At 49.8% G+C, this 10,310-nt stretch overlaps 1 protein-coding gene across 1 annotated transcript in view; it reads left to right on the top strand.

Moving 5' to 3' along the window:
• PDLIM4 (PDZ and LIM domain 4) overlaps positions 1 to 5,760 on the top strand; it is a 43,537-nt gene extending 37,777 nt beyond the window's left edge. The window contains exons 6-7 of the mRNA XM_005483575.4: positions 1,983 to 2,103; positions 2,980 to 5,760. Of these exons, the coding sequence (XP_005483632.2) occupies positions 1,983 to 2,103; positions 2,980 to 3,184 (326 nt within the window). The 3' untranslated portion in view covers positions 3,185 to 5,760. The remainder of the gene's footprint in view (positions 1 to 1,982; positions 2,104 to 2,979) is intronic.
• The last annotated feature ends 4,550 nt before the right edge of the window (positions 5,761 to 10,310 follow it).

Raw genomic sequence — 10,310 nt, forward strand, 5'->3', positions numbered from 1 at the left:
CTGTTGCACACCCTTAGGGAGCAACGCTTTGTGCTGAGGTGGAGGCTGGAGGAATGGCAGTGCCCACCCTCATGTGCACCCATAACCCAGAAAGGACAAAAAACTCCAGCCATAACGTGGATGGCATGGTGGGGGCTGAGGAGTTAAAGCATTTTACTGCCTTGCTGAAGACCATAAATCACCATGAGACTGGGCTGGTAAGTAGAAGGAATGATACACAGTTCAAGAAGATGGGAAGCAGCTTTCTCTGCAGGGTTCATTTTGCTGTAAAATCGCTTTATTTTTTTTTTTTCCTCTTCTTTCCTTTTTTAAGCAGCTTATCCAAGCACTCTTCATGAGAGGCAGTGACAGCTTAACTGTTAAATGTTGGCAGATGAGCCTGTCTAGTCCAAGCATGCTGTGTCTCATGCTGGGAGAAGCCAACAGCTTAAGCAGTTGCTTCAGTTTATTCCCAGCAAGGCAGCGGAAGGATTCACCAAGGGGCTTGGCTGGTGCCAGCCAAGTGCTGGGGGAACTCCTGGGGTGGAGTAGCCCTGCTCTGCTCTTGGGCAGGCACTCCTGCATGTAGGAAAGCTCTTGGCATTGCCCAACCCTGTGCTGTGTTTTGGGGAGATGGGGGTCTGGTGGGAAGTTGGTCCTTTTGGTTTTACCCCCTCAGCTGGCACTGCCGGCAGCGTTGGCCTCTGTGTCAGAGCCATGGCTGGAGAGGGGGCTGTGGTGGGAAGGTGCCTGTGCACCCCAGGGGATGAGTCTGGGGTGCACCCTCCTTCCCATCTGGGCCCAGGACAATAAACACTCCTGGGAGAGCAGGGGTCTCTTTTCTGAGTAATGCCCTTCAGAATGTATCTGTGGTGTGACCCTGCCCCAGGGCTGTGAGCAGCCAGCAGTGGTGATGTATCAGGCTTCAGGTACGCAAAATTCCCTTTAGGAAAGGCAGAGATGCTTCTGGAGCCATGGGAGGCACTTACACTGGATTTTGCTCTGAAGCTGCCGAAACTGGCAAAGAGTATATGCAGATACCTAGGTCAGAAAATGCTTGTGGCCTGCTGAAACCTTCTGGGCATCAGGACTTGAAGCCCATGTTTACAACGGACCCTGGACTGAACCACCTTGGAAGCCCAGGGAGTGGCAAATTAGAACTCTGGAGATGATTTGTTCATCCAAGAGCTCCTCTGCTGCTTTTCCAAACTGTGAGCCAACTGGTCCTTCTTCATGAGCCTTTCCTTTCTATGACCTTAGGCCATCACAGAGGAACCATAGATCAATATATGCCAAACAGACCCCAGTCAGTTGTCAGCTGTGGAAAACCATGCAGTCAATACTGGAAGCTTTTAAGTATCCCAGGGGTTGGCAACAAGCATGTTGGTGATGTCCAGAATTGGAGGGCAGATGGTAGATGATCTGTAGGGAGTGGGAGCAGCAACACTGAAAATTCTCCTATGATATTTTTCATATGCACAAAATCTTCATTGCTTCCTTTCCTGGTGGAGGAAAAGGAGGCCTGGTGCCTCAGAAGACCTTACCTTCTATCACAGTATTTTGATTTATATTGTTTGAGCTTAAATGTGTGCTCTGGGAAGAAAAGTGCATGTGATTCTATTGTTGTTTGGTTCAATTTGTCTCATTCTCTGAAATTCTTTCATGGATGGAACTTTTTTTTTAGGGGGGGTGGGGAGGAGTGGCTTTTCTGAGCTCTTCCCTTTATGATTCTTAACTCAGTAAGTAGTATTACAGCCAAATTAACCTCTCATCTCTAGATCACAGCTGCTCTGCATTTTGACAAGGTCTATGTCTGTTGAGCTGGGGCTGTCCTGGAACTTCCAAGAGAGTTGCAGGTCCTGTTATGACAGGCAGGCTCCATCTGACTCTGTAAGGGAAAAGGAAAAAAAAAAGGAAGAAGAAGAAACAAGAGGGGAAAAAACAGCTCTGAGAGGCCAAGTTTTGGCCAAGTTTTTAATCTGTGTCTTTCTAATTCTTGGCAGGTGAAAAAATCGACAAACTGAGCAACCCCCGGAACATCAAGTCCCCGGTGCCAAAGCTTGGTGGCCCCATGTCTGGGCTGCAGATGCTCCCCGAGTGCACCCGCTGCAGGAATGGCATTGTGTAAGTGTCCTGCCTCACCAGGGCCCATGTGCAGTGGGGACAGTGACACTGGGATGTGGCTGGGTTGGGTCCTGCCCAGCATGTGGGTTAGAATTTATAGCAGAATACCTTCAATCCCTTTCTGGCTTTTTCTAACCATATCTAAACCTGAGCAATGCAGTTTGGATTGCCCCTTTTAAGGGAATCTCACAAGGGATTATTTATGGGATGGTTTGTGCCCTGCTTATCATAGTAGCTGCCCAGGGACTATGAATAGCACCACAGCACCAAGCACTTCTTCACTGCCTTACAAGGGTTGTGGGAGAAACACCTTGAGTGTTGAGAAGAAGACAGCTGTTTTGTTTGTTTCTTGAAGAGTTACTCTCTGACAGATGGATATTTATTTCAGAAAGTATAGGTGGTTTTATGCTTTGTTTGTTGTTATTTATGACCTGTTGTAATTTATGTTCTGCTGTAATTTACATCCTGCTCAAGCCAAATTTGCTGGCTGAGTGTGAGCAGTGCACATGCCTGCAGTGGTATTGTTGCTGGAGCTGTGAGTGAGGGTCTCTGCTCCACAAGTCATTGTGCCTGCAAGTGCTCAGCCCCAGTCCTTGCAGATGATTTTCAGATCCAGGCTGAGTGTGGATATTCAGGGCTCTGTTTTGCACCAAGCTGTGGAGCGGTGCTGCTGGGTGTGGAGCACTCTGCAGAAGCACAGTGAAGCCACACCTGGAGTGAGGTGGCAGCTTTGGGTGGGCTGAGAACCCCTGATAACACCCTTACATGTCCCTGCACGCTGCTTTCCTCCACTTACTGTTTCACTTGAGGCAGCAGGAAAAGCTGTTCATGCTCCTCGTTCCTCCACCTCACTCGAGCTCTCCGGATCTCTCGCAGGGGCACCATCGTCAAGGCTCGGGACAAGCTCTACCACCCCGAGTGCTTCATGTGTGACGACTGTGGCCTCAACCTGAAGCAGAGGGGGTATTTCTTCATCGAGGAGCAGCTGTACTGCGAGACACACGCCAAGGAGAGGGTTAAGCCCCCCGAAGGATATGACGTGGTGGCTGTTTATCCAAACGCCAAAGTTGAACTCGTCTAAGGCTGGGCTGTGCTCTGGAGAGGTGGGATGGCCCACCCACGTCCTCCTGCCAGCTGCAAGCACTGGGGCTGTAATCAACCCCCATGACCAAAGCCCAAGTTCAAATGCCTTTTCCTAGATAAAACCGTTTACACTTGGGATCTCCGGGGAATGGTGTTGAAAGCATTCAAACAGGTTATGCCCTTCTTTTTGACACTCTGCTTTTTGCTGTGTTGGGTTATTAGTCTGTGCTGTAATCTTATCCAAGATCTATGTAAATATTGATTAATTCTCTACTCTCTTTCATATAAAACCTGTATTCCTTTTTTTTCCTTTTTTTTTTGTGCCCTCCTTCTACTGAAGATGTTTTAGAAGATGTTTTAAAAGCTCAAAGAAAATAAGGCACTTTAACAAAAGAAGCTGTCTCTTATGTCCTGACCCTAATCTCCTGTCCTGTGGCTGCCCAGTGATTAAAAACCAACCCCTGAGAGTCAGGACAGTACCAGTGGCTGCCTCACTCAGCTGCATCCCAGCAGATGTGCCAAGGAAGGGTGTTCTCTTAAAACAGTAATTACAGTGAGACTCTCTGGACCAGGGCAGTGCAGTTTGAGGCTGCCAAGGACTGATTCAAGTTCCCAAGAGATCTCCCCACTGAGTGTGTCATGAGGCCTTTTTCTTCCTCCTTCTACTCCTAATTCCATTATTCTGTTATCTAATGGCTCAACCACACCTTGAAAGGACACTGCAGCAGTCTGGAGCACCCTTTGATTATCCCCACCTCCTACATTTCTGCCCACAGCTGCCTTTGCTTTGGCCATTGTGACTATTCCCCAATTTTTGCTGTAATTTTACAGTCCTTTATTTCTAAATCCTCAGACTGCTGCTATCTGGGTCTGCCTCCCAACAGAGAGGGGATGATAAAATCCCTCCAGGCACTTAGGGAATAACCAGAGCTTGGGTGAGCCCCAGGTCCCAGGGCAGCAGGATTGTGTTTATACCCATCTCCTAAGGCTGTGCTTTCAGCCAGGTCCATCGTCCACTTTATTTGACAGGGAAAAGATTTAGTGGCTCTTGAAATGCTTCTATGTTAGAGAAATGTGGGTTTTTTCATGTTAGAGGAAGGAGAGAGGGAGCTGACTTGCTCAGCTGCTGGGTGCTGCTGTGCAAGGTGATGGGAGCTCTGTCTGGTAACACGAGGTTATTTCTGCTTTGCAACAGCCTCAGTCTTCTTCCTCCTTATTTTGAGAGAGAAAGGATGTGGGGGAGAAAAAGAAATGCTTGTGCTTGCTTTCCTTCCATGGAAAAGGAAATAAGAAATGGAGTGATGGGAAAAACATCCCTTTCCCTCCTGGCTCTCCGTAAGAGGGAAAATTGGGGATTGGAGGAGGGTTGGGAACATGGTCCTAGTTGGGGCTGAGCAGGTAATTTCTTCCTACAGGTTCTGCACCCCAGAAGGGATTTTAGGGTGCTGTTGGTCTCCATCTAGACCTCTTCATGCAGTGCTTATAGGGACACAGCAGCTCCTGCCCCATGCCCTGCAGCCTCCCAGCAGCCTGGGCTCCCTTCAGCTGGGTACCAGAGAGATGCTGGCTGTGTGCATTCCTGCTAGCAGGGGGACATCCAGAGGACATCCTCTTCCTTCTGCCATCAGGAATTTTTAATTAATAAAGTACAAGAAATGTGGAACTTTTATCACAGTGCTGAACCACATTTTTCTTGTATTTGCATGGCCTTGCTTGGTCAGTTGGACCCTCTGAAGGGGGGAATATTTGGGACAAGTGTAAAGGAGAAGACATGGTAATCAGGTGGGAAGCATTACTGCCCTGGTTTGCAGGGCTCTGCTTGGAGCTCCTATGGGTCCCCTTGTCAGAAACATTTATTCTGAATTCCTCTGTTATCCTTATACATTGGTGGTTTGAGCTCTGGTGCCTGTAGCTTGAGAGTTCAGGCTTCACCAAAATCCAGAACTGAATACAGCCCAGCTGCATGATGGAAGACTCGCAACATGAATGGCACAGGATGCCCTTCCCTGTTTCCAGGCAGGCAGTTGGAGCTCCAGTGGTGCTGTTTGTCACTCCCTGAGGCTCTTGTCCCCATTTGACTCTACCTGCATGGTGGCCATGTCCTGCAGGATGCCAGGAATCTGCAGCCTTGATAGAGGGAGCACCAAGAAGTTCATAAGTGGGTTCATTGCCCTCATTTTAAACACCCAGCTGAGCAGGCTGCTGCCAGGGCACTCTTGGTGGTCTTGCTTGGCTGCCACACCAGTGGGAATGCTGGGCATGGAGCTGTTCTTCTAATGATCCCAAGTTCCCTCAAATCAATATTCCCACATGGCATCTCCTGATACCCTTTCTTAGGAGTAATCCATTCACCTGATTCCCCCTGCAGAGCTTGGAGCTGCTTCACACAGGCCCATCCCAGGGCACGTGGTTTCCTGGCTTCAGACCACCCTGTTCCTGTTGTGAGGCTTGCAGGAGCAGCCACAAGTGTCACCTTCTCTGTCACCAGATAATGCTGTTAACTCTGTAAAATGTGGAGAGGGTACTGTTTGTATGAAACAAAAAATAAAATTGTATTATGGGTTTTGTCTCACATCACTTGGCCTTTGCCTGGTCTGTATGTGTGCGGGTCCCCTGGCATCCAGGTGAGAAGGACACTGGGTAAACTTCAAAAAGCATCTTGGAGATACAAATTGCATCTCCATGCCAATTGTAAATGTGAAGTACTTTCCACATTTCATTGAGAGCTTGTTTGAGGTTTGGTCTGTGTTTTGGGGGAGTTGCTGTGAGGTTTTTTTAACTTGAGACCTTCCTGGGATCCTACATCCTATCAGGTGTGGAGGTGGGAAAGGCCACTGTGTCTCTGTGTGTTCCCCCACTGGTGCCTGGCTCCTCTCCACCAGAGGGACCCAGCCCACCCTGTGATGGTCCAGAGCTTTGCTGCTTCTACTCCTGCACAAGGCTGAAGAACCAGTGGTTTTGGTGATGTTTAATCAGCCACAGTGACACTCCAAGGGATCCTTCTCCCACCTGATGTCCCAGGCTGTCACCAGACTGGAATCCACAGTTCTGCAGTGCTGGAGTGAGCTGGGCCTTCCCAAGGAGAGGTTACTGCTGGCCCTTGGAGTACAGAAGCCCACTGGGTGGTGGGAGTGTGGGGGATTGGGAGGGGAGGGCAGGCTGGGGTTAGCAGCTGTGTCAGAGGGATGTTTGCTTCTGTAGCTCAGTCTCTGAGTTTTAACAGTTGGTTGGTATTCAAAGCACTGGTGTATGGGAAAGTCAGAAGGGGTGTGAGGTAAGTGCCTCCAATATTTAACCTAAAAGGTTTGATTTGGCAACTGTTCACATATGGAAATTGTTGTCTGTATGTGCCTAAAACATTTAAAAGACAAAACCTCTGAGGCTCAGCATGTGGCAGAAAAAGTTTCCATAGGGGAAAGAAAAAGTTTCCAGTGTGGGTCTGTGTGATTCTATGTCTAATTTGTACACATATTCAAATAATTAATATGGTTATGACTCTCCAATTAGTGGCTTTTCTATTCACCCTTGAACACACACATGTGTTGGATGTATTTCTTGGTTTAGCCTCCACCATCTCCAGCCCTTCTCCCCTGGGCATTGATGCTGGGGGGCTTCAGCCCCTTGGGGGGATCCCCACTATGAGACTGAGGGGTACAGAGAGCCTGGGCAGCTCTGGGGCCCCCCAGACCCTCTGCTGCCCACACAGCTACTCTGACCAGCCCAACACTGGGAGCCTCCTCTCTTCTTCAGGAAAAAAAGAGGCACAAGCTCCACCGTGATGAAGCACAGCATTTATTAACTAAATGAGGTGGGACCAGGGCCAGACTGATGCAAGTTTTAATTGTTTAACTTTTTCCATGTATCATTAAAGTTTCTTACTTAGCCAGGCATTATTTCCACCACCACGCCCCTGCTCTGCTGCAGCTTTTGTTTGGAGTTGTTTAACTTTGCTTTTGTTACTACTGGCCTGCCCCAGGGACTGAAAAAATCTCAGCTTGTCCATTTATCTGAGGATAAATGTCCTGTGCCATAGGAGGGGGATTGAGGGGAAGAGGCTCTTTGGAAAAGTTCCCTCTCTTCCCTTTCTCATGTATGAAGGAAGCTATTTTCATTACTTTAGGGAGGAAAAAAAAAAATCTTCCCTTTACACATATAGTAAAACCCAGAAAACTGCTCCTGATTCTAGAGAAACTTATCTGCAAGTTGTTTGTCTCGGTTTCTCCTCAGCAAATACTCTCAGAGCTCTTCCAGCTAGGACCAGCTTCTCCCCCCGCCCAGGACATTTAAATATTCTGAATTTTTAGGTAGTCCTAAAGCAGTTGCTTGTGCAGGGAGCCCAGTGGGGAGGGCTTGGGCTGGGCCAGAACTGATTTCAGGGCAGTTCAAGTGCACAGGGCCACACTTCACTCTGCAAAGGTTCTGCACCTTAGTCCTGCACTCCCAAACCTGAAGGGTTGCAGGAGGCCAGTGATGAGTGTGTCCTCCCCAAACCGATGGGAGTCTGAGGAGATGCAAGCTGCTGGCACTGTGGGACCATGGGTTGGGAGGAATTGGGCTCACCAGTGGGACATGGACACCACCACTGGAAAATCCAGCTGGAGTGGCTCTCCAGAGGCCACTCACACCTTGCTCCTGTCCCCAGGCAGCACCAGCCACCATGACCCTCCCAAGAGGTGTCCAGCCTGTCCTTGGAATGGACAATCCAAGCTCCTCCGGCAGCACGTCCCAGGGGTTTTCCCCACATCTGGGGCAGTGCAGGGGATGTAAAGGAGGGCGTTGGATACATGATGTGCAGAGGAATTTATGGGATTTGTAGGGGATCTGGTGGTAAATGGATGTGCCTGGGCTGCAGGGGGCTATAAAGGGTGTGTGGGGGCAGATGAGGGGCAGATGGGCTGCAGGGGGCTGTAAAGGGTGTGGGGAGGGGATAAGGGGCAGAGGAGCTGTCTGAGTACAGGGCCATGGGACAAGGCAGAGCTCCATCCCTGCGCTGTGCTGTCTCCTGCTCCATCTAGTGATGAAAGCTGAAATATCCAGCGGCTTCCAGCAGGCTGGGACAAGAGCCCGCTCTGTGAGAAGTCCGGGCACGGTGAGGAAGTTCCTGAGCGAGAACATCCAAATCCTCCCAGAGGGCAGCACTTCGGGAAACGTCCGGCAATGATCTCTCCGGGAGAGGTCGTTTCACACCGCAGTGATGGGCTTGAGCATCTCCTCTCTTCTCTGGCGGTTCCTTGCTCCGATGCAGCCCTGACCCACATAACTGACTCCGACCCGAAGGCTGGGGCCAGGGAAGCAGAATGTGCTCCTGCTGCACAGGAAGCAAGTGTTGGTCCTCACCAGGGCCAAAGCAATGTCCCTTCCCCACCAGGAGTGGCATTGCACCAGGCAAAATTCCTGAAGTCCTTCCTGCCTGGTGGATAGCCTTGGGAAAGCTGACTGCACTGGAGCAGGTGGGCTCTGGGAGGATTTATCCCAAATCCTCACACACCTGCTAAAGGCAGGCATCCTCACTCCATCTCTTTTACAGGATTCCTACCACAAATAAGATGAAAAATCACTCACACCATATGTTTGTCTGCTGGGCCCTGTTTAGGAGGAGAGAAGTTCATTCTCCACTACCAGGAGCTAGGAAGCAATGGCCATAATGCCTCTGAGAGCTCCAAGTCCCACAGGCTGGATTCGAGTGAGCCTCAGGCAACTCTTGGCACTTCTGCAAGGGGTACCTGCACTGAACTGCTGGGAGAGCAGAAAGGCTGAGATGAGCCAAGAGCGTTTTTAAAGGCTGCCAAAGATGACTTTTTCCCAAGTGCTCTTGGTCTAGTGGGATGTGACCCTGATGGATGTGACGACCAGGTGGGCAGCAGGTAGGCCAGGAGGGCTTTGGCCAGGAGGGCTGTGCCACACTCCAGCAGGGTGGCACAGGAGCTCCAGCATGTGGCACAGAGCCTGTCAGAGGACACACTGCAGCTCACATACAAAATGGGCCTTGATTTGCCCTGTTGATAAGCAAATTTCCATGTGATCCCAGTGCTAGGCAATCCACAGAACTCTAAATTATCATGTGCTTTCTTAATTCCCATCTCTCCAGATGGCTACTGGGAAGGTGGCACAGCTGTCCCACCACAGCAGAGGGTCCTTTCAAAGGGGCTTTACCCTAGCAGAAAGAGCAGAGCTGCTGTGGGCAGCACCACCCCACTCTGGAGCAGAGCAGGAGCTCTGATGCCAGCAGTGGGACACTGGGTAAGGGTAATGTGACTGCACGAGCAGGAGCTGGGCTCCTCCACAGCTGGGGGCAGCTGTGGCATCCAGCAGCCATTGGAGCAGCTTCCTGTTTCCACAAGAACCAAGTGCCTGCACTAGAGGTGGTGTCTCAGCCATTCAAAGATTTGTTTCATCTCCCCCTATAGCAAAGTACTCCTCCTTTGCTCTGCTGGCTCCTTGGCATCTGGCTTCAATTTGAAGGATTTAAATCTGAGCTCATTTCCCACACACTGCTCTTCACCTAAAAGCTAAATGTGTGTTTTATAAGGCTATGGTAAAATCACAGAATTGTTTAGGTGAAAGAAGCCTCCAGCACTACCAAGCCCATCACTACACTATGTCACCAAGTGCCATATCTTCGTGTGTGTTAAATCCCTCCAGGGATGGTGACTCCACCACTGCCAGTGGCATGAACAAATTTTCTCTAATATCCAACCTAAACCTCCCCTGGTACAACTTGAGGCCATTCCCTCTCATCCTATTGCTTGTTCCTTGGGAGAAGAGACCAACCCCCACCTCACTACCTCTCTTTTCAGGGAGTTGTAGAGAGCAAGAAGGTCCCCACTGAGCCTCCCATACTCCAGAGCCCCTCCTGCTCCCTCAGCTGCTCCTCATCAGAATTGTGCTCCAGCTTCTTCCCCAGCTCTGTTGCCCTTCTCTGGACACATGCACTTCTTTAAGAAGGGTCAGTTGCAAGAATTAGGACTGGTCCTTCCCCTACAGTGAATTTGCTCCACAACAGTCCAAGCCATTCACTGGCCACTGTTTCATGTAGTTTTCATAATCTCCATGCTTGGGTTAAAGCATCCCTGATGTTGGATCACAAGTGGGTTTTGCAAGCTGGGGAACACCCAGCAAAAGCT

The sequence above is a fragment of the Zonotrichia albicollis genome, chromosome 15 (genome assembly GCF_047830755.1).
Source record: "Zonotrichia albicollis isolate bZonAlb1 chromosome 15, bZonAlb1.hap1, whole genome shotgun sequence".
Classification (NCBI taxonomy): domain Eukaryota; kingdom Metazoa; phylum Chordata; class Aves; order Passeriformes; family Passerellidae; genus Zonotrichia; species Zonotrichia albicollis.